The sequence below is a fragment of the Halictus rubicundus genome, chromosome 6, assembly GCF_050948215.1.
Source record: "Halictus rubicundus isolate RS-2024b chromosome 6, iyHalRubi1_principal, whole genome shotgun sequence".
In the NCBI taxonomy this organism is placed as follows: domain Eukaryota; kingdom Metazoa; phylum Arthropoda; class Insecta; order Hymenoptera; family Halictidae; genus Halictus; species Halictus rubicundus.
In genome coordinates this window covers 6787745-6811318 of record NC_135154.1, presented here as the reverse complement: position 1 = coordinate 6811318, position 23574 = coordinate 6787745, and the positions used below count along the sequence as shown (strand labels likewise).

Sequence of the window (23574 nt, the reverse complement as noted above, 5' to 3'; positions counted from 1 at the left end):
ATCGCGTTGAAACAATCCGCGCTGCAGAGCGCGGGTCGGGTCACATTTTTTCATCGAAGGAACCTGCAAATGCAAAAGTTTCAAAGCAAGCGGGAAACTTTCCTAATTTTTGAGCAGGAGTGGGCTTGACGTCTAAGGTAACGGTAACGTTTAATGGCAAAAGTGGGAAGGGAAGGACGCTTCCATTATTGCGACCTTGCTTCCTCGCCGGGTCTCCGACTCTTTTTTAACGCACGGAACAAGCAACTCAGACGCTTAAATTGCTTCGTTAAATCGTCGAAGGCGTCGTCTCTCCTTTTGTCCCCGTCCCGTGCACTCGATTGTTCCTCCTATCGTGCTGCTTCTCGTCGAAGAACTGTTTGGATAAAGGGTGGCATGAATAATGTAATCCGTATAATATCGGCCGGGCAAGGAAGATGGACGTAACTGGATACAAAACACGAGGGCGCGGCGCGGCGTTCCTTGGTCTTCGTGCACGCAGACGAGACAATGACCAGATACCGAGGATTTTTCCATTCGGTTGCCGATGATGCTCTCCGGCTGGCTCTCCTCCCCGCGTTCCACGGGATTCTCGACGGCCATTGTTCGCGAGTAATTGAATGAAAAATTCAGAGAAATCTGTGTCGCGTCGGTGCGCGTGAATTTCGCGACATTTAATAGGCGTCGAGCAACTTTCGAATCGCTTGCCGATGTCCGAGATCGTTTCCACTGAAAAAAATGAATTTTGCGGAACGCGTCAAAAATACGAAAAAGTCCGGCTCTCGCGGAAATCCTCGAAAAGCGCTCGTCGAGGGGGGCGTCGGGTCGGCGTAAGTGGCGGCCCAATAAAACGAGACGCGAAATAATATTCTGATCGAATGTACCAGAGCCGGCGGAATAAAGGATAAAGGCGGGTTTTTAATCACCGGGTCGCCCTGATAACGGGGAGCGGCTTTATTGCCCCGTATTTTCAGTGACTCGAACGATTCAAACAACAACGAGCCAGCGCCGGGGATACGAGCTGCAATAATCCGGCCACAAAAGGCAGCAAAGCGAGTCAGCGGCTGTTGGATAATCTGCGATCCTCAGCGTTCGTCGACATCGTCGTTACACCGTCCTCGGATGTATTGCTTGTTGTAACGACGAGCAAAGCGGCGACGCTCCTCGAGCGCGTTTTCGCGAAAATAAAACTGTCTCGTCGTCGGTTCTCGGAATGCGAATCGTTTTATACCGGGTACACAGCACGTTTCATCGATTTGCCAAATTTTCCGGACACTCTCGATTTTCAGTCGGTGGCGAGGAGTCAAGGAACGATTACGGAGCTAGGGATTCAACAGCAGTCCGAACAAGGACACTCTGGACGATCGGAGAAGTAGCAAGGTGCGTAGGTGCAGCAGCCACACTCGTTGCGAATGCAAAACTGCACCCGAGGGGCCGGCGGTTTTATTCTAGGGGGTGACGGACACCGAATCGGCACTGCCGGAGGTAGTAACCGGCATTCGGGCATGCAGATGGGTCTTGGTCGCGGAGGTGGCGGCGGTCGTGGTCTGCATATCTGGAAAAACTTGCTTCTTATTATTCTGCAATAATAATCGGCGAGCGAATGCTTTCGTCGAATTCGATGACGATTTTTAATCGAATGAACGAAACACGTACCAAAGGTGGACACGGGGGTGGAGGACAGCAACACGTGGGAGGCAGACACGCTTGCGGAGGTGGACAACCATTCTTCGGCCAAACGTAGGGGCCAGGCTTAGGACCGTGGCAACATGGCGGCGGCACGGTAGTAGTCCGCCTTTTGCACACCACGGGAGGACAACAAGCCATTCTACCGCCGCAATTTTACTTGCACAGGGAACTGCAGACCATGTTGCTAGGGTAACTTTCTGCGTGAATCATTTTGCCAAGAAGCGACGACACCGAAAGAATCTCTAAAAATTTTCTAATCGCATTCTGCCAAAATTCTGCACGCCTTGAACTTCTCCGCGAATCAATTACTTTTCCTCTGTTTTTAGATCCGACAAACTTCTCCGCGTTCGTTTTTCATTCGTTCAACCACCCCCAATTTTCTACCCCCCAGGAAACAGCATAGGTAAATATTTTTTGATCTTGAATTGAAATGAATTCGGGCGTGTACACCGCGTTACATTATACGCTGTTGAGCGTTATTACCGCGCAATAATATTGACACATATAAATACCAGAAAACCGAGTCACCGAAAATATTCGGATACAGGTTTGCCACAGCAATCGATCCACTTCAGACAACAATTAATTTTGTTCTCCGGCGGAAGTTCTGGCGGAGGGCAATTTATCGGGCGCGGGTAATAGCACGGCGAATACATCGCGCTGTTAAAAACTGCGTGTTAATATTTTCGTCGCGAGTCTAGGCAGTCGTTGTTTACCTGTCGCAAGTGTAGGTGAGCTGAAAACGAACGGAGGAAGTGCCGGTGGCAGGTGGCCGTACGTTTAAACACTTCGGGCATCCTGGATCGCAGAGGATCCTCGGGGAGCAACTGGAAGCCACGCTCGGGGGATATCTTGCCAATGCGTCGTTCATAGTCGTCATTTTCTTCTTTCTTTGTTTCGAATTTCAAAGACGAATTTTTTCGAGTGATCCTTATCGCTGAAAATTTTGACGGAAAGTCCAACGGATTTCCACGGTGGCTGATCGTGAAAGGTTATGCGCCACGACTTGAACGTGTTCGCAATCGAACCGTTGAATCGTTCGTTGACTTCAGTGCAATCTGTTTCTGCTGATAATTGGAAATTCGAAACAAAATGATGTACGTTTTGTGAATCGGTCGATGGGATTGGTAAGGTGATAAAGAACGAGGAGAACAGTTTGGTAATCACAACAGATATTATAATAAATTGTATCTTTACAGAGGCAGATACATTGTAAAACGAATAGGGATACTTTCACGTAATATACACGCAGTCGTACATTGATCTAGGAATCGATCGGCGACACTATATACAACACAACCACGGAAGCGTGCACGATATACTGTCGAAGTTTGCAGGCAACGCGGTTGTACGTTTCAATTTGGCACGCGGTGCACCCACACATCCTCTATTCCAGTGTCCCTGCGTGTACCCCCGAGTGAAAACGAATCCTAAATGCTCCCTAGTCTCTTTCGTTCGAACGAGACACTGGAATGTCTCTAGCACGGACACCAATTCTTCTCGCATCGGAACCGAATAATCCTCAATCTCGAAATCGGCTAATTATTTTGATTACTTTCAGCTCCGTGAGAAACGGAAACCTGTCAGGATATGCTTCTATCTCTCTTCCCTCTCTCTCTCTCTCTCTTACCCATTCTGTCCCTGTTTCTGACTTCGATTCTAACGAAAGCGAGCCCGAACGAATAATTAATAAGTACATCGAGATACAAAAAAAAGGATGTATAAAAAGAAGACGACAGAAGAAAAAAAAAACAGTAAGTACTTAGGCGATAGTGTTATAATAAAGAATCACTGCGCTGTATTTTGTACACTCGCCTCCGGTCCCTTCTTCCCCGAGTTCTCGATATGAGCGAAGCTTCCACGGAGTACACCGAAAAGAAAAATGTCGAGCGCGGCACAGTTTGGCAGACTGGGACGCGATTCAACCAGTCGACAACATATTTTTACAATTTCGAAAGAAACTAACAGAAATCTCCGTTCGATCGGAAGCGTCTATCTACAATGTTCCCCGTAGCGTCGCGTTTCTCTCCCCACCGTCCCGGCGCCGTCCAACGGCGCTCTCCTTCGTCTGCGGCAACGCTACGTCATCCGCTCGTCGACCAATCGGAAACGACGCCCGCTGTTGAACAGCGTCTCGCCGCTTGCCCCCCCCCCCCCGGACAACGCGACGCTAACGAGGACGAACCGTGCGCGCGAGAATCGGTCGGCCAAACTGGGCACGCGTTCGTTTTAAGTACATCGATCGAGCGAAAAAATCGTTCTCCACCGTTTTTTCCGCAAGCAGCGAATCGCGTTCCGCTGCTCCGACAGAGAGTTTCGTTTCGACGGTATCTCATTTTGATTTACGGGACGGACAGAAGGTGACTCGAGTCGGATCGGATCGGATCGGATCGGATCGACTCGGATCGAGTGCAGCCTCGCCAAACGATACGCGTTTCCGTAATTCGCCGGACAACCGATCCCCTCCTCGAAGTTGTAGCGGGCATCGTTCGAACATAGAAGCAACGTTTCTTTTGTGCTGAGTTAACGCCTACCGAGCTATTTACAAGATAACTTACAAATTACAACGTAAAACAGAAAACGTCGGCAACGAACAACATCTCCACCCTCTCCTCTCGATTCATCGAGAAACGCTTGCTCGCACGCATACACGCTCGTTCATTCGCTCTCTTTCTCTCGTTTTAATCTGCTCTCTCTCTCTCTCACTCCCGGAATTATTCGAACTCACCGCCCGACCGTTGCGTTACAATTTAAATAACTAAGTTATGTACAATGCAGACACGCGAGTCGTCAAAGTGACGATCGAACACGTACCCTTCTCTCGTTCGCGTTTCGCGATGAAATCGTTCTGCTCCGACAACACGGCGACCACCCCTACGAAGTGCACCCTTACCGTACGCCGACGCCCGTTTCGTCGAGGAATTTTGCACGAAAACCGATCGGAACGAGTACGAAACGCAAAGAAATTACACGGATCGAATCGAATCGAGTCCGTTGCGAACCAGTTTGCCCAACATTAGCTCCAGAGGCTTAACCTACGTTTACACTAAGGCACATGAAGCGAGACGTGTTTCTTCTGGAATAGAGGTCGCGACAAAATAACCGATTCCGTACGATTATTTACAAACGATAGTCGACATCCAATCGCGGCGAAAGGACCGTGGCGGCCTTTGGCGCTGCCTCACGCCGCTGTCAATTTTCATACTCTCTCTCTCTCTATACTCCTTTCCTGCACGCACAGTCTTTCCGAGAGGACCACAGGGAGAGAGTCACGAGTCATTCCAATTATTTTACCCAGTTTCCCGCAGGACCAATAGCGTGGCGCGTGGTAGGTTATCGCCTTTAGCACCCGATAAAACATTTTTCGATCGTTCAGACGGGCCTCGTATACCATGTCGCCTGTAGTCTCGTCCCGAGAAACGCGAATGCGCGCGAACTTACGAACGCAGGAAAAATGTCACTCGGCTCGCTACAAGACACCGAACATCCAAGAGAACGGGCCTCACAGATTTCCCATGGATCCGCAGAGAAGCGTACGGTAAGGGCTCGACCGTCGATTCGTTTCGAGAAACCGAGAATGCGCTGGTCAACTGAACACGGTAGAAGCTTTGCGACGCGACATTAATCCCTAGTTGAGTGCTACGCGGACGTCGAAAGCGCCCTCGAGTCCCTCGGAGCGAGAGCAGCGAGTCGAAGGACCTCCGAAAACCCGCGATCCTCGATCCTCGATTCTCGATCCCGTCGGGCACACCCCCCAAAGTCCCGGAAGTCCTGGCTCCTCGAACTCGCTCTCGACCAAAGGGAGTTTTAACAAGTGATATACACTATAACAATCGGTAACATAGTTTGTACTTGATGGAAGGAATATAGTGAGGTGCTCGAGCCACGCTGAAGCGTCACAGAAGATGGTTCTCGATCGAAGAACACGGAACGCAAAACTGCACTGATCGTTTAATCGCAAAAGGCGTCGTTCGTCTATATCTGATATGTATACACGAGGAAGTGTCCCAGCAAGCAAATCGATCCTCGTTCTCGAGTTTCGAGTTCCGAACGCGGCGAACAAAACTGCACTTGAATTTGATCGTTCGCTCGAACACCAAAACAAACTGGTTCCGAAACGTTCTACAGTCGGTGCAAAAACCGTTCGTACACCCTTGGAAAACGAAAAACTTGAAAACCCAGACCTTTACTTTCTCGCGACCAGTAAGAAATTATGTAACGCTAGAACTACCCGAGCCCTAAACGTGACTTAGACTTGTCCCTTTATGATGACAGCAAGATTGAATTTGCTCAGGTTTCATACGATTTTGATGGTAACATGTACTCCAAAGAAGAGATATATTAAAAAATTTCTCGTGAAAACGTTTTCATAGTTCCAGTAATCGTGAAAGAAGAAATCATCCACCAGTCGTTATGACTGGTTCGATAGTTCTAGTGTTAATCACCTAGTCAATTAACCCTTCTAGGATCTAAAGAAGAAAAAAAGGTTACTCGTTTTTTGAAGGTTGCGCGAACGCTTCTTACAGCCGCTGTATATCTCAGGTCCACGGAGTGTGTCGCGATAGTCCCGAAGAGGTGCGCGGACCTCGAGGAAAAATGTTTCATCGGCGCCCTGGTTATTTACAGTCTTGGAAAAAAACCTCGTTATATTCCATCGAGCAAATACACGCAAGAACGCTATATCTCCGCGCATCGTGTTTGTGGGTCTCTCCCGAATATCGTCTAGTCCTCAGCGGAAGCACCTTGTTTGTGTCCTAGTTGCGGGCGAGTTGGGGGGGTACCTCGAGCGAAACGACGTCTCGTGACCCGGCGATAAAGGCGATTCGCGGATTTGATATTAGACAACAATAGCTTGGAACGTACTGACTTCTAACAACTTCGATATCTAATTCGCTTAAGTTCTAACTAGGTGTAGAGTTTCGTATTCTGCCGGCTAGGAAATAGGCGTGGTCATCCGGAACAAAAATCCACAACAGCCGCCGCCGCCGCCGCCGCCCGATCCCGCTGCCACGTTTAAGTACTGGCCACGACTCGATGTCTATCACAGTCCTTCGCGACCCTTCGACGAGCCCATCGGCCCCCGTTGCTTTGCTTGTCTATTCGAAAGTCTAGCTACCTCTCCCCCGATCCGATTAATTCCTAATACCCGACGACGATCGACAGAATCGTTCGCACCACCTCGCACGGCTGTTGGCCGGCTCGAAAGGAAAATAGTTTTATCCGGAGCTTGAAACTCCTCCGAAAATAACCGTTCATCAAATCCGTTATACGAACGTTCCGATCGAAACAGCCACGAAGAACCTTCGTCCCGAACAACCGAACTATAACTGGCTTCAGAACCGTTGTTTCTTCGATTCTAGAGACTCTCTGCTCGTCAATGAAGTCGGCGATCGTAAATGGTACTCTATCGATTCGTTTAGACATACAAAAAGCACAGGAAGATATTGAATGAATTTTATAATTAAGCTTAGACTACCGGAAAAGCCGATACAAGATTGTTTCAGAACCGATCCAGGATCGAATAAATCGACCGTTGCGGGACCAACGGTTTTTCGGTATCGAGGGTTCCTCGCGACCGTTTCAAGAATCGAAATCGACGCTATAACAATATCCAAGCCCCGGTTTTCTCGCCACGAAGCCGAAACTACGCTACGTTTTATACCTCTTATGTGTTTTACGTTTTTTCTTTTCTTTTCGTACTTCTTTTTTTTTTCTTGTTGGTGTGTGTTGATTTTATCGTTATCGACGAAACACTGTTGGTGCAGATTAACTCTGGGTGCGGTGTTTAAATTTTGCGTCTTCATGCAGAACGTCGGTTAACCGTTTTTTTTTTTTTTACGTTTTTCTTTTTAGTTTTCCAGGAGCCTAAACTATAGTCGAGATCAGTGTGTCTCGCGGCTTATCGAGTATCTCGTGACAGACATTTAGGTAATAGTTATCGACCGTCAGAGCGACGACGCGTTGAACCAACGAGCATCGTCGTGCTGCGAACCGGTGACCAAAACACGGTTATGGTCCCTCCGTTCTCCGTGTACATTTCTACGGCGTTTACATTGAAACCGAGGTCATCGAGGCTGTGTGCGTAAATATCTACTCGTCTAAAGAACGTTACGGGTACGTGTTTCTTTTTTTTTGTTTTTTTGTGCTGGTTCGTCGTCCTCGTTTTTTTCTACTAACCGTCGAGATCGTCGACGCGTCTCTCGCCGCCTCTCGTAGCCCGGTGATCGACCTTGTCGCTCGCATGATTCGCATCCGAACCTACTACGTATCCGGGGCTACCCCCGCGCGCAATACTCTCGGTAGTGGTGCGAGGGGTCGCTGCGCAAACGGGCACACGCGAATCGCCACTATGTCCCCGAGCGGAAGTACTTGGCGACGCTGTTGATGAACTCCTGACGCTACAATTGCACCTGGAACGCTTGCGTCGCGTTCGGCATGATGAAGGGATTGGTGGTACTCGCCTGCCTCAGATTCCTCGCCGCGATCTCCGCCCATTCGGCGTCGAACGGATCCGACGGCCCGGTCCTACTCGTCTGGTTCATCGCCGCCGATCCCAAGGACAACGCCCTCGCGTGCAAGGGCGGCGCTCGTCGGGGACTCGTCTGTCCTTGCAACGGAGACCGCGCAGACGACGGCGGCACCGAGCCCGTTATGCTGCCCAACCATTGTTCCGGCTTCGGCAGAGCGGACGTCGTCGAGACTGGTTCCACCTGAAACCGTTTATTCACGTCAGCGATCCTCGAACGTTCAACAGCCTGCCCTTCGATGGAATTCAAACATTTTAGAGCGATCGATGAACACCGTTTCACCGATCAAGACAATATTTACTTTGCATGAACGTCCACGCATGTATTACGGAAAACCTATAGAGTCACGATCGATTTGAAACTTCTTGGAACAAACTGTCCAGTAAGTTTCAGCTTTACAGTCGGCATCTGCCCGTGTGTACGGGCGACTATAGTTGACATTCACGTAACAAGCGACCACGGTCGTCGCTCAAATAACGATTAATTCTGCAACAGTCCATTTTACATACATAATGCTACGCGTCTGCGCTAATGTCACTGTACCTATACAACGTCTATATTCTCGGCGGATCCCTCTGTACAGAAGGATCACACTCGCGGCCACGTGTGTGCCAAGCAATTTAATAAAGCCCGTAAATCTCTGATACGAATTAATATCTATAACTTCTAACCGCGTTTTATGATACACAGGACGAGTCGAATGAATTTACAACCGGTGTATATATTTGAACGAAATAGGAGTTGTACAACAACTCGAGTAACTTGTAACTTGCTCCAGAGTTTCGAGCTCTGAGATACCTGGAGGACAGAAGAGACGTTGACAATTCTGAGACGTCTTGTATATTATTTGGTAGGCTTAACTGCACAGAAGGGAGCGAGCGAGAAGTGTGCGAATTTTTGGGGTTTCCAGATACCTCACGGCCCTTTGTGTTATCAGTGCGTGTTTCGAATAGTGAACCCTGCTATAACGCGGAGCAAAAACTGTGATTTATATCAAATTTAATTTAATTGTTGTACCAACTCTACAACGCAGTACGAATTAATCGAGTTGTAGGAGGGTCGAGTCTAACGACTGTGAAGTATCGACCAGAAAGTTGCTTAAGGTGTACGATTGCTACGCGACAGCAGAGCGAAATCAGGGATTCGTAGAAAGAAAGGAAGGGTTATGTGGTTGAATCGATCGCGACGTTCCCTTACCGCGGTGGTGGAGATCGGATTTGCCGCGGAGATCTGGCTGATCTGGCTGACGTCGTTGGCCAAACTGCCGGACGGAGCCGGAGAAGCGGAAGCGGCGCTGGTGGTCGGTGACGTGGTCTTCGGGATCGGTGACCTGTTGATGGCCGGTGTCGACGCGTTACCCAGAGAGGAAGTAGACGCTGTGCTGAAAGCTGGACTGGCCGACGGAGGCGTGCCGAAGACGCCGACGGTACCGGCTGCCGGAGTGCTGATCACGCTCGGCGTCGCCGCGTTCGTTCTCGGAAGGATGGGGCTGATGTTGGAAGTTTTCGTCAGGATCGGCGTTAACCTGTGGTTCGAGGTCGGAACCGGCGACGGGGATTCTTGCCAGGTGGTCCCGACGTGGTTCAGGTTGCTGAGATCGTCGTTCTTGTCGTTGTTGTTGTTGTTGTTATTGTTGTTGTTCAAGCTGGGCTCGTTCTGCAGCTTCATCTCGTCCATGGAGCTGCTGCTCGTCACTGAGGTGGAACATCCGTTATGAATACATTTGTTGCCGAACAAAAGAAGAAGACGCTAACAGCAACCGAACGCGTACCTGCCGGAGTGTTGCTGGTGGAGGTGCTGATGAAGAGCTGTTTAGCGACTGAGCTCGCGCTGCTCTGGGCAGGCAGCGGCGCGAAGTCGTCGATGCTCGTCAGAAGAGAGAGACCCCGGGAAATCTGCTGGCACATCATCGAGACGCTGTCCTGACCTCCGGACGATAGCTCCGGTATCGGGCTGACTGTAAAACGTTTGCAAAATTAATCGTTCGCACGCGCCGCGGCATGACAACGCAAACATTAACTCGGTCGCTATCTAAACGTGGTGCTCTGGGACTTGTGCTTCAAACTACGGATACATGCTGCACACGGCCACGCAAGAACACGCGCGGAACATGTCTAACGGGAAACGTACAGGTAGAGACTTATAGTAGACAACAAACTCTGAGGGAAAAGAGAGAGAAAGAGAGTAACGTAGTAGAGAGGAGTTGGAAAGCTACAAGGTCTAATTCTACGTTGTGTCGAAAAGAATCTTTACTCCGTGTTCGTTCTACCGCTTTCATTCGACCGGATACGATGTAATGAGAAATTATCGATCGCCCGACCGCTCGATCGTTGGTCGAGCGCTTTTTTCTCTTTTCTCATTGCAAGGTATATTTCTAGGCACGAAACGGGGACGATTCTAGAACATGGATCAACGGGACAGGCAACACGAACAGTTAACAGAATAGGGAATAATGACCTTCGTCATATCCTTCGAATTCTGTTTGTAAAAACGAAGAAGCTGATTATTCGGTATCTAGCTGAAGTACTCGAGAAAAGGTGTCCGAGCGAGGAGATGCTCACCTGGTGGCTTCAACATGGTCGGCGGCAGTCGCGACAGTACCGTCGGCTCGAGACTGTGACTACGCGCGCGTTCAAGGTTGCTAGGAAGATCGTTCACCCGCAAACTGAGCTGCCTTTTGAACGGAGAAGCTTGATTCAGTTGCGTGAAACCGCGGAAGGAACCTTGTCGTTCGAGCATCGACGGGGTGGCGTGCGGTCTCTCGATGGCGAACGGGTTGTAGACTTGCTTCACCGGCGGTGCATCTGCAACATCCGAAAGATTCAGCATCCGCCGCGAATCTTGGAGCTCGCAAACCCGCCCACAGCGGAAGCCATTAACACTTTGACTGCCATACTAGAAACCTCAAAAAGCCATAAAATCAGAGTAAGTTATTTAACACTAGAACGACCGAGCAATAAATGCGACTGACGTATATTGCCTTGTAACAGTGACAAGACTACGCCCATTCAGACTTCGTACAACTTTTATTGTAATATGTGCTTCAGTGAAGAGGTTCATTAAAACATTTCCGATGGAAACATCTTTACAATTTCAGTAATTGTAAAAGAAAAAATTAGGAAGCAGTCATTTTGACTGCTCCGGTCGTTCTAGTGTTGATGAGATAAAAATTGAACAAAATTAAATGTATGACATTGAGTAGTCCCCCAACTTTCTTGCATTTTACAGATCCTAATCAAATTTGGTACGATGAATATATTAACGTAAAAATTCATTTAAAAACCTGTAGAAATAATTCCGTCACCCACATATGGGTGACATGGCGGTCAACGTGTTAAACTTCCACCGGTGCAGATCGATCGTCGTCGGTGCCTAGCCCTTTGCGCTCGACGCTCTTCCCTCCGAGGAGTCTAGAAAAGTCTCCGAGAACAAAGAGCTGGGTACCTAGACCACTTCTGGCATCCGCTAACTTTATGATCGCAGGAGAAGAAACGATTTCGAGAAGCACTGACCGATAGCCCTCTCGCGCGAGTCCTGCAGCCGCTCGGTGAGGCTGGATTGCCTGAAGCTTCCGCTCCTCGTGAAGGTTGAGGTCTTCGAGTCGAACGTCATCGTGACACCGCACTCCTTGTCCCTTCTCTGCTTTCGTTCCAAACAAGCGGCGAAGGCGCAGCCCACGGCATGACTCAGACGTTCGCCCTGGAAAAAGAAAGAGAGAAAGGTGGAAACGTTCAATGGCCGATTCGGGGCCGTCGACGATAAGAAGCTTTGCTTTTGTAACTCACCGACTCTTTCAGTGCCAGGAAACCGTGGCACATCCACCGCCTGGTCGTGCCGTCCCGGCATATGTAGCTGAACCCTTTCTCGTGGTTTCGATCCGGGGCGCAGAACGAGACCTTCTCTATCGTCTGATCGACGATCAATCCTTTCGTCTCGTCCTCGACGACTCGGAGACCGTCCCCCGACACGTGCAGCACCGCGCGGACCGGCCTTCGTCTCGAATTCTGTCGGTTCATCGCGGACAAACCGGATTAAGTTCATTCCGCGACATGTCGCGCCGGAAATCTTCTCTTCACTTACCCTAAGTACTTTTAAAGCTTCCTCGCACACCTGCATGCCCCTCGACTCGAACACCTCTACACATCCCAGGTACTGCAACGATAAGATTCATTTCGATTGACGACTTCCGGAGAAAGGATACTCGATACGGCAGAACTTCCTATAACACGAGAGATATCCTTCGATCGTGTTACACGAGGTTCCACCGTGTTTCTCCGAAACCTGACGAGTTTATTTCGTTTTCGAACGATCGTGTTATCGTTCGGGAGGATACCTTAACGTGGAAGGCGCAAGTAGCCGAACGGACAGCCGTCTCGTCTGCTTGCCATTGGTGGGGTTTACTCGATTCCGGCACGTGGGAATCTTTCCGCCGTCGAAAGCTGTCTCGAAAGCTCCGCCGAAGTCGATCCATTCTTTTCCCAGGAGACCTCTCTCGCTTCTGCGCAAACAGAGATAAAAGACACCGTTACTCGCTTGTCCACTTAGGCGCGACTACAACCGGTCGATCGCGTTACGCGATACTCACTGCGAGGATCCAAAAACCGTTCATCGTATTCTTAATCTCTACGCGGCTTCTCGAATTCGAATGTCGGAGCTTTGAAAACTAGAGAACGACTTTTGTTCGCGAGAGAATCTAGGCGGAAATCCGAGTTTGATTTTCCGGGGCTCGAAATTCTTCGGAGAATTCAGCCTGGAGGGTTTCAATTGTCGCAAGGAACAGTCCCTGGGAAGCAATTTCGTGAAACGGTGCGTCGTCGAGGAGAGTGTACGCCGCGCGGGTATCATCTCTCCGTTCTGCTCGGCGTTTGCCTGCTGAACGACCCCCTCGCGTGAAGTAGCCTCTGCGAAATCTGCGAGCATTCCCAGAGGACGAGCACACTCGCTTCAGGTTTCCCCGATGAGTCGTTTACAGTCGGCCTTGAGAGAATAGCTGGCGGAAGGAAGCCGGTGTCTGGCAACAACCGAGTCGGGTCGAGTCGAGTCGAGTCGAGTCGAGTCGAGTCGAGTCGAGTCGAGTCGAGGCGAGTTGTAGTTTTACAAAGGCCTGTGATCGAATCTTGGCATCGGTTCCCAAAGAATCTTTTATATCGGGACCCTCCTCGGGCTCTCCCCTAGCGCGACCGTCTACCCTCCTAAATCGACACCCCTAAGAACCGGCCGACAGATCGAGAGACCCGAGGAAGCCCGTTCAGAAAGCCGGGGGCCCCCTGCCTCTTTTTTCATATGATCTCCATTATCGATGATTGCGCGCTGTTTGCCCGTAATCGGTCGATTACCTCTTCGAAAACCAACTCTATCGAAAATTACCGGGAGAGATCTCGCGTCGATGCTCGAAAGCGTCTGGTAATCGATTCGCGATGATTTTCTAAACGGAGGATAACGTCGCTCGGCGGCAGGCTTCCGCTGAAATTCCCATGGGAATATCGGCCGGTAACGAAGAGGAATATCCGTTTACATAACTCCATAAAATCCACCGGCGATAATGGTTACAGAAGCGAGGCCTCGTCCGTGGTAAAGATAAGAGGACCGGCCCTATCTCGCCCTTAAAATACGGAAATGCGTTAACCTAGGCTTACACGATCCTCGCGCGGCAGATAAGGAATATCAACGAGATCATCTAAGCGTTCCCCGGCGTGGTGGACGCTGTAAATATCTCGTTCCCGAGATTGTGTGCTGTGCCTGTACAGCCTGTGTGCCTGTGTGACGCGTATCGCGCGGGGAGGTCGATTCCGAAGGGAGCGTTCTCTTTAATCCGCCTTTTTCATCGCCCCGCCGAACAGAATAAATATCGAAGCGATTTCTCCCTTTGAATCCGAGTTAACCCCGGTAATTGATCCCTTTTGAAGTTTCCTCGGGACACAGGTACCCCGTAGAAAAATTAGTCTCGACAACTTTCGGACGAAACCGTTCCGGTTTCCGATTTCGATTTTCCGCGGCACGGCGCACAGTGGTGCCAAATGGCCAAAAAGCGGCAAAAAATCTGTAAACACGAACCTATCCAACGAATTTGTTTGAAAATTTGTGGAGAGATCGCCACAGGTACAACGCTTATTTGGCAAAAAAATTTTTGTATAAAGTTGTTAACATTAAGTAATATGGGCTATTCGAAAATCTCTGTTTTCTGACTATTTTTTATTTATGAAAGCATACAACAAATCCTTTAATAGATTTTGGTCTGGAACTTATCGTTTTGGCAAGGTGTAATGTTGATCTAACTTTGTGCCAAAAATTATGAGACCCTTCGAGACCCTTTCGCCACAATTTAAGTTTAAATATCAACTTTCAGAATTTCCAAGAGTGAATCGTGCGGAAGTTACGATTATTTGATGTTCCAGGTGAAATTTTTTAGGAATATTTCTAAATAATAAAGAAAAATAAGAAGTGCATATGATTTATTAATTTTTTATGTATAAAAAAATATTTAATAACAATTTTTTTTATCTTACGTAAATTATTTTCATAGCGTTCATTGGAGCACTACCAAAAAATACCTGTTGCATTTTTGCGACCGTGGTCCAGTGAACGAAAACTGTTTATTTAACGTAAAACATTGTTATTAAATATTTTTTTATATGTATGAATGTCACATTTTTTTTATTATCTGATATGTATCCCATAAAAATTTCACCTGAAACATCAAATAATCGTGAGTTCCGTGATATTCAATCTTGGAAATTCTCAAAGTTGATATTTAAACTTAAATTGCGGCGAAAGCATCTCGAAGTATCTCATGAAATTTTGCACAAATCAATATTATAACTTGCCAAAACGATTAGTTCCAGATCGAAGCTATTCAAAGGATTTTTTCTATTCCTCCATAAATAAAAAATGACCGTAACGCACAGGAGCTTCAGGTTAGTCCATATTACTTAACGTTAAACAACATTTTTTGGAAAAATTTTTTTTGCCAGTTAATAGTTGAAACCATTTGCAATAACCCATATGATTTGTAGACCCCTAAGTATTCAATTATAGGCGGAGTAATTACATAACTATCGCACTGAAAACTGATGAATTCCCAGGAGCGAAGAAATGGTTATTTACCATGCGTATATCTCCGTAAAAAAATTTTTTTCAAAAATCTGACTTTGGCACATCATGCACGCACTACTAGGCTATAAAAAAAGACTTTCTTTTTATAAAAATCGAAAATTTATAAAATGGATTTTTTGCCGCCTTGGCACCACTGTGCGGCGCACATTGAGCAATTTGGACAAAATCGGATTCAAAATCAAGGAACTTTCGATAGGAATCAGGTAGAGCGATGAAATTTTTTTTAAATGAAAGCTGCAACTTTGTAGAATATGGGAAAAATAGAGAGATTGTGGTACGAACGTTTTTTAACCTCGAGAAAATTCGTTAAACGCGCACAAATTCAAGAAAACTTTAGTTTTTCCAATACCACGCGCGGAAAAAATTTTTTTTTAACATGCTATACATCATTTCTCACGCTTTTTTCACGCTGATTTCAAATCTGGTCTCAAAATTTGTCTACGACCTGAGGATTTTGCAAAAAATAGATTTTTGTGACAAAAACTAATGAAATCATTTTTTCGTTGAAACGATTGGATGGTAATAATCTCCCTATTTTTCCCATATTCTACAAAGTTGCAGCTTTCATTTAAGAAACATTTCATCGCTCTACCTGATTCCTATCGAAAGTTCCTTGATTTTCAATCCGATTTTGTCCAAATTGTGCGGCGCGTCGGCTGCGCGGAATCAGCGACTGCAAACAGCATCAATCCCCCTGTAAATGTTGCGCGGGCCACTCGGCGTTATTCGATCGCATCTGACGCGCGTTTCGCCGAACCGCATTCGAAGACCAAGCAAATATTGTCACGTACACGCAACGTTCCGGTTTCCCCGAGGATGAGAGCTCGTTCGCGAGCAAACAATAGGCGCGCAGCTGTATATTCACCGGGGCGACGGTGATCGCGAAACGATACTCCGCGCTGTCAAAATAAAAAGAGCACCCGCGCGCGAGCACGAGCGAGCCTTTCTTCTCTCGGTCGACGATCGCGGGATGACCGGCACCGGCGCTAATGGTTAAAACGTGCGAAAGTAAGCGCTCTCGAATGCAATCCGATTATTCAGGGCTGTTTGCTTAGAGAGCGGTAATAGGCTTAGCAACGCGCTGGCACAGTTGCGACGCGGCGTGGCGGCGACTCAATTCGATTCGATTCGACCCGATCCCTATCGTCGCCCCGAACCAGAGATAACCAGCCGGAGGAGGAGTGTCTGTAAGTGGCCGTGCGCCGCGCCGTTCAATTACAGCTGTCATCTGCCACCGGATCGATGATGTCTCGTAATTATGTTCTCGCGGTGCTTATTTTTATAGAGCCCCTCGTATCGCCCTGGCGCTCTACTGGAAATATTTGCTCGGCTACCGATTCGAGTAGGCTTTTTATTCGCCTATGGCCGAGTGCCACGAGAAAAAACCGGAGGGCCGGTGAATCGACTCGAACGGAATGTTCTCTCACGATATCTTCGGCAAGACTTACGACTTTCTTTTGCCACGGCATCGGACGCGAGTCGCGCCGCGATGACGATGACTCAGCCTCCAGGCACTCGGAAATTTTTCGAAACGTTACGAAACGTCGCCGGCAACCTCGCGTTCCTTCGTAACTGAACGCAATTTCTCGAATCGCTTTAAACAGCCTCGATTTAGCAAAAGTTTTCCGCAACATATGCAAAAGACGGTCGTTCGACCGATATAATATACAGCCGCGCGGAGAATCACGCTCTCAAGGAGACCGATCCTCGCGACCGCGTCTCCTTTAACGTCGCCGTTCAATTAGGTGTCCCTCGCATAATCCGTGTTCATCGTGCGATTTGATTGTAGGCCTATTGTTGCGACGTTCTCGGCAGGAAAGGTCGAATCGAAGTAAGCGAGCGCCTCGCGATTGCATTACGCGGTAACCCGATACGCGAAGCAAAAATCCGGCGATAGACTTCGATGCATTACGATCACCGTCGCATTAGCAATTTAGATCGATTCCCGGTCCCATACATAAATTGCGCGACGGATCTCCCTCTCTCTCTCTCTCGTTGCCATTATTAAATCAAGAGCTTCCGAGTGCTCTAAAAATTCGATTAGGAAATTTCCGCGAGCTCCGAGTTAAGGTTTTCCATGCATAAATTGCCGCGAATAGGTCTTGCGCCGTCCCGTTATTGAATTACAAGTTTCCAAGTGCTTCGGAAAATTCGATTAAAAAATTTGATAGTTCCGCGCCGGGGTTTTCCGATACAGAAGCGACGTTTAAGACAAAAGCAATATTGCACGGCTCGGAGAGGAGAGGAGAGGAGAGGAGAGGTCCGCCGGCTCGGGGAGAGAGAGGCAATCGTTCTAAACTTCGTTCGACTGGATGTTCGGCTCTTCGAGAAGGCTCTCTCCGGCTTCTAAGGGCGATTTTAATAACGCGGGGAGTGCCCACGAACTCGACGACTCGCTAACAGCAGGAAATTACGGCGCTAGATCGACCTGGCTGGCTACGTTTTGACATGCACGAACCGTCTGCACGCGCACACGCTCGCAATAACCACACAGACGCATTCTCCTCCGTCGCCATATTTCCTTTCACGACTCAAGGTCGAAGCGGCAACGATTACTCTATGCACCGGGCACTCGGCTAAAACGCTGCGAATGCAGATGCGAACGCGACCTCGCCTAGTTATCTACCAATTAATGGATTTTCACGCGAGATCATTACCAACGATCATTGTCACGATTCCTCGGCGGCCGATGCGTTTCCAACGTCGTCGCGCGCATTCCGCAACTCTTCGCCACCGCTTCCAAGAACCTTCGTCGCGGACTCGATCGAAACTTTCAACAAAGCCTCGCATTTGCCCTATTTCAACCATTTCTCTGTTATTCGTACCTGCAGAAACCCTCGTTCATACGATTCAAGGTCTAACGATCCACCGATCGATCTAGAGTAAACCGAGCTATCAGGTTGTTGTTAATCATCGTATTCTGTCATGGAAATTGAATTTTTTGGTTGCTCGCGTTCCTCGTTCACAGCGAAATGAACTTTATTTGAAATTAAAATTAGATGAAGAACCGAATATAGAAGTTTAAGGGGGCCGGCAGGTCGAGTCTGTGTAACCACACATACACGAAATCCATATACGTACATTACCGGCCAAAAGTAATTGCCCACATATAAAAATCGCATAATTTTCTTAAAATTGGACCAAACGAGTTGAGATTTCTTGACACGTTAAATGACAAAGTTTAGTAAGTAACGGGTAAACGAAATGTTGAAAAAATTGGTATTGGTCGGAATTGCGAAGAAAAAAGTTAAAGTAAATTTTTTCAACTTTTTTATCCAAGCCTGTAATGAAACTTTAATCAATACGTTTTGTAGATCTACGTTAATTATGTGTATGGTGAAAATTTCATCTAAATCGGTGAACGTTGCTATGAGCGATAAACATTTCAAGATGAGAGCTTAAGAATGAAAGTCGCAGATATTCGGCATTGTCAAGGAATTTCACCCTTATGTGATCACAGTTCAATGTTTATAACTCATAACGATATTAACCGATTTGGATGAAATTTTCACCGAATATATAAATGACGTAGATCTACAAAACGTATTGAATAAAGTGTTATTACAGGCTCAGATAAAAAAGTTGAAAAAATTTACTTTAACTTTTTTCTTCGCAATTCCGACCAATACCAATTTTTTCAACATTTCGTTTACCCGTTACTTACTAAACTTTGTCATTTAACGTGTCAAGAAATCTCAACTCGTTTGGTTCAATTTTAAGAAAATTATGCGATTTTTATATGTGGGCAATTACTTTTGGCCGGTAGTGTATATGACCTTGCAAGGGTCAAAATCTTGACAAATTTACGCTTCAGTATTGCAATGAGCAGTTTAAAAGTGGTCACTTGTGTATCGTAATAGTCCAATCTACGTCTGTCCAGAGCCCAAATTGCGAATTTCTACCTCATCGTGGAGTAATTTGTAATATTCGGCAGAAAACTCGCTTTCTGAAGCAAGTATGACGTCGCAAGATGGCTGCCGCAGAGAGATTCTCTCAATTTCGTGAGATTTAGTGTTCGTATCGAAAAAAAAGGCTCTGAACAGACGTAGCAAAGACATGTACAAACACGGTGGTATGCATTTTTAATTGATTACTTACTTAATTAAAACGTAAAATGTCTAGCAAAAAGGCACCATTTCAATCAGTTTTCCCTACTGACCGTTCGAGGATTAGCGTGACAGTCAAGGCCAAATCCCTGCCGGTCCCCTCAAGGATCAGCTTTGACGATTATTTCGTCAAATTAGCAATATAAAATCGGACATTTCGTGTGCAACAACCTAGTGGAAAACCGAGCCGGCGACAAGAAGAATCGAGGCAATTGAAAGAAAAAGAAGTGGCCCAGTTGGGTTTGGCACGGTCAAGGATTCCGGCTGCGAGAAATCAATCGATCGCGGTGTTCGCCGGCAGACCGGAGCCGAAACTATCCGAGCGATCGATGGTAAGCGGGTGGAGTACGAGTGGAAGCGAGCGGAATCGAGTCGCGAGTAAAAAGGGACGTGTCCCGAAAGAGTTTGGACGATGAGTGGCTCGCTGCCACACCGGTCCTCGGCGGCTGGCATCGTTCCCTTCGGGGTTACGTGTCAATCGAAGTCACGGATCTCCTGGTCCCTGACGAAGTGTCGTGACCTAAAAAGCCACCGGTGAAAGCCGGTACACATTCGCGCGGTCCTCGGACCGTTCGTCGACCGGAGCCGCTGGATTCTGTTTTCTCGTGGCGTGCAACGCTCTACCAGCGGACGAACACCTCGACAGACAGCGCTTCTTTGTGTGCCCGATCTGCCCCCCACCTGTTCCCAGGTGCTGCGCGACTCGAGGTCCGCCGAGGGAACAAGCGCGAACTATGCGATCGACGAATCCCGTTCCGTGAAAGATCCCAGGAGAAATTCCGAGGCGGAAAGTGCAGTATGAAATTCAGGCGCCGAGCAGCGCCGAGCAGCTTAAAGCCGAGAGGACCAGGCCGACAAAGTCCGCAGACGAGAGACGCTTTCCACCGACAACAGTTTCCCACATTCTGCCGCTAATTACGCTAATTACATTTACGGACGGAGAATAATGTGTCTTCATGATCGACCATTGTTCCCCGCCGCTAAAAGGAGACATTCAATCGCGTGATTAGCACGATTACTTTCCAGCCTCGAGACAAAGCTTCGCAAATTCTTGCGGCATGAACACGGGTTGCCCCATAGAGCGCCGTCCTGGCTCCGCCGTGGCCGGGAGCGACGAAGCCACGCCTACCAGGGGTACTAAACGGCGGAGGAAATTTCTTCCAGTGGCGTCGCTCGCTCCGAAACATTGGCGTAGCGGGCAATCTAGAAGAGTCTAATTTGCCGGAAGGGAGAATCGCTCGCTCGTGGAACAAAGAGTTACACCTGCTCTATTCGACGGAGAGGAACGCAAACAGCCGTGAAAACGTCATAGATCTGCCCATCGAGGGGCAGACAACGACCGCAAGTTTCGCTGGCAATGTTATCGAGTTGAACCGCGGCGAGTGCGTTCCGCTGAAACAGAGTTGAATCGCGGTCGCAGAGCAAACGCAGCGAGGCGTTCGCGTTATTGTTCCGCGAACAACACACGCCGCGCATCGTAACGCGCGTACCTGCGTCTGCCTACGTGCAACACCTGTCTCGGTGAAAGGATTAAGTACTCGCGCATACAACCAGATATTTGTCGCTGCGAGAGACCCGCTGCCATTTCAGGCAACGTCAAATATTCGTTCCCCTCCCATGATGCGTCGGGGAAACTGAAAGTCTGTCGCGCTATTCATCCCGTCCTGGCCTCCGCTTCGCGTAATTGCGTTTTAATAGTGCCTTTGAACGAACAGGTTACCTGGTATCTCCTTTTGTTTGCCGAGTCTATTGATTTTCCTGTCCGCCCTTACCTTGCTTGCGATAGCGGATCATTTCGGCACGAAACGTTTAGGCCAAACGAACGAGTGGCTCGTTTGAATTCCGATTTTCAAAGTGGGGGGGGGGGCAGAACGAGCATTCGTCTGGTTTAAACGCAGCATGATCGACCGAAGCCGAGTTCCTAGAAGATTTTCAATAAAATTTGTTTGCGACTAATCTTTCATTTGGAAGAAACGCTCGCAGAGGAAGCGGCCTCCTCTGGATAATTCTGCGACACCTTGTAGAAATCCGGATCCCTCTCCCTTGATATCAAGCGTACGGACATCGGCACCAGTTATCCTTGGAGTTCGATCCCCCGTTGCTTTCCCTGCGAGTGTGCGTGACCGTAAACGTGCACGCGTGTTCGCGCGTCTCGTTCGAACAGATTTATGCGTGCCGCTCGCGTAATCCGATTCGAACGTAATCACGAGCGTCTTCGGGACTCGCGTAACTTCAACCGAGTTAAGTCGATCCACCGACTGACGTAGCATCTCCATTGACAAACACCGACGAACGCGATTTGTCCCGCGGTGAGCGACTCTTCCTCGCGTACGCGAAGCGTCGCGTCGCGTCGCGTCGCGTCGCGTCGTTCCGTGCGGGATACGCGTATACATTCAACTCCGAGATGATTCAGTCGAGCCGTTCGATAACGTGTAATTATTTGAGATGCGATAAACCTGCCGACTGGTTCTACAAGGACGTGGTCGCGAGGGGGTAGCTCGGAAGCCGGCGTTTCTCATGGAAACGCACCCGTACGGCTTCGGCCAACATCCAAGCGAGCGACACAGCCGAACAGCGTCCCGGTTGCTTTCTCTCGATCCTCGGGACGCTTTCTAGCGATCGCGCGATCGACGCGACCCTCGTCGGAACCGCAAAGTATCGCTGAAATCCGCCCTCGAGATTAGATCGATTCAACCCTTTGCACTCGAAGCTATTTTAATTCCAAACCGAAACATTTCTTCCCACCTAGAATATTGCCCTTCTATATATTTGTTTTCATGTTATACATACGAAAATTGTGCAATTTTCTCGTACAATACCGAAATGTTTAGTAGTTTATTAAATACGAACAAATTGAATAATGTAAAACATATTTTGAATAATGATACAGCAATTTTTAGTGGTGCTTCACAGTCGCCATTCGAGTGCTAAGGGTTAATTCGCGAAACTAAAATCGTACATCCATTTTTAGCAGATCCTGGGAATCCCAATAATATTCTGTATTCTAATATATCGATATCCTAATAATAGTCTACTAATTTCGAGCTAGTTTGAGAATTTGGAATCATGGATGATGCGCAGAGTTTCGACGCTCGGTTGGATCGCCGGTGGGTTTTTGCCGAAGCTCGGAGCCGGTTTCGATAATTGTTACGGCGAAGAACGGAAACCGTGTCCGACCGACACGTAAGAGCACAGGTGATTCATATTTGTCGAAGAAATCGCACGGCAGACCATTCGGGCAAAAAAAGAGACCGTATTTACGTCGGCCCGTGCAACGCGAGCGGTTTTAATGTTTTAGCCGGTGCGGCGCAGCTGGAATTTAATTTTGCTAAAAGCAAAATGGAACGACGCGAACAGCTATTAGTTTATGAAATTACGCTCGCCGAGCGGGAAGATTGCCCGGCTAACCGAATAGTCTTCGGGGTAGCCGGACACGAAGAAATGATCAAACGCCCCGGCTCGAACGCTCGATAATACTCGTCGCGACAACAAGCGTTCGACGCTGATGGATGGCACGAGCATTCCCCGCTGATCGTTCATCTAGAAATGATAATTAACCGCAACTGGCGTTATGCAATCGTATCATCGGTAAGGTGTATCGCGCGGCCTTGAACGCTCAAAAAAAAAAAAAGAACAAGCGAAAAAGAAACGAGAGGCTCGTTAACCGCATTACGGCGACACGTAACACAGAAGCGCATGCTAACGCCGGTAATTATCGAAACCGTGATCGTCGAAAGTTTCGTTTTACCCGCTTCTTTCTCGCCTACGATGATTTCACGGTTGACGGCAGCAGCGCGGTGCGTCAGATTTCACCTTCGAGACAAAGATCGGTTATGCAAACCTGCCGATGGAGCACTAGGAATTCATTAGAAGCGTTCGCAAGAATTCTCGGATCTGGCCGGCCTGATTACAAGCGAGGAGCGTGCGCTGCTCATAGGTATTCATGAAACTGCGCCGAAGAATGCGCCCTCGCGTCCACTGAGATCAGATCGATCGGCGCGTTCGAGCCACTTTGGATACTGTCGCGACTTTTTCGCTCGAGGATGAGCTGTTGGATTATTTCCGCGGATAAAATTGCTATCATCGATGAAACATCGATTAGGAAATCGTGAATCAGGAAGCCTCGACAACCGTTCGACGAACGCCGGCAAGGCGTTAAA

General features: G+C 48.2%; 1 protein-coding gene across 4 annotated transcripts in view; it reads right to left on the bottom strand.

The window, feature by feature from the left end:
* Positions 1-7224: 7224 nt before the first annotated feature.
* Positions 7225-23574, bottom strand: part of Numb (NUMB endocytic adaptor protein) — a 59062-nt gene continuing 42712 nt past the window's right edge. For 3 of the 4 annotated variants that reach the window (XM_076789676.1, XM_076789677.1, XM_076789673.1), the window contains 9 exons: positions 12529-12693; positions 12276-12347; positions 11981-12199; positions 11708-11894; positions 10757-10999; positions 10653-10673; positions 9967-10152; positions 9393-9889; positions 7225-8378 (listed from right to left, as the gene is read on the bottom strand). In XM_076789676.1, the coding sequence (XP_076645791.1) occupies positions 8067-8378; positions 9393-9889; positions 9967-10152; positions 10653-10673; positions 10757-10999; positions 11708-11894; positions 11981-12199; positions 12276-12347; positions 12529-12666 (1875 nt within the window). In that variant the 5' untranslated portion in view covers positions 12667-12693 and the 3' untranslated portion in view covers positions 7225-8066. The remainder of the gene's footprint in view (positions 8379-9392; positions 9890-9966; positions 10153-10652; positions 10674-10756; positions 11000-11707; positions 11895-11980; positions 12200-12275; positions 12348-12528; positions 12694-23574) is intronic. The other variant, XM_076789674.1, reaches the window with a different exon arrangement.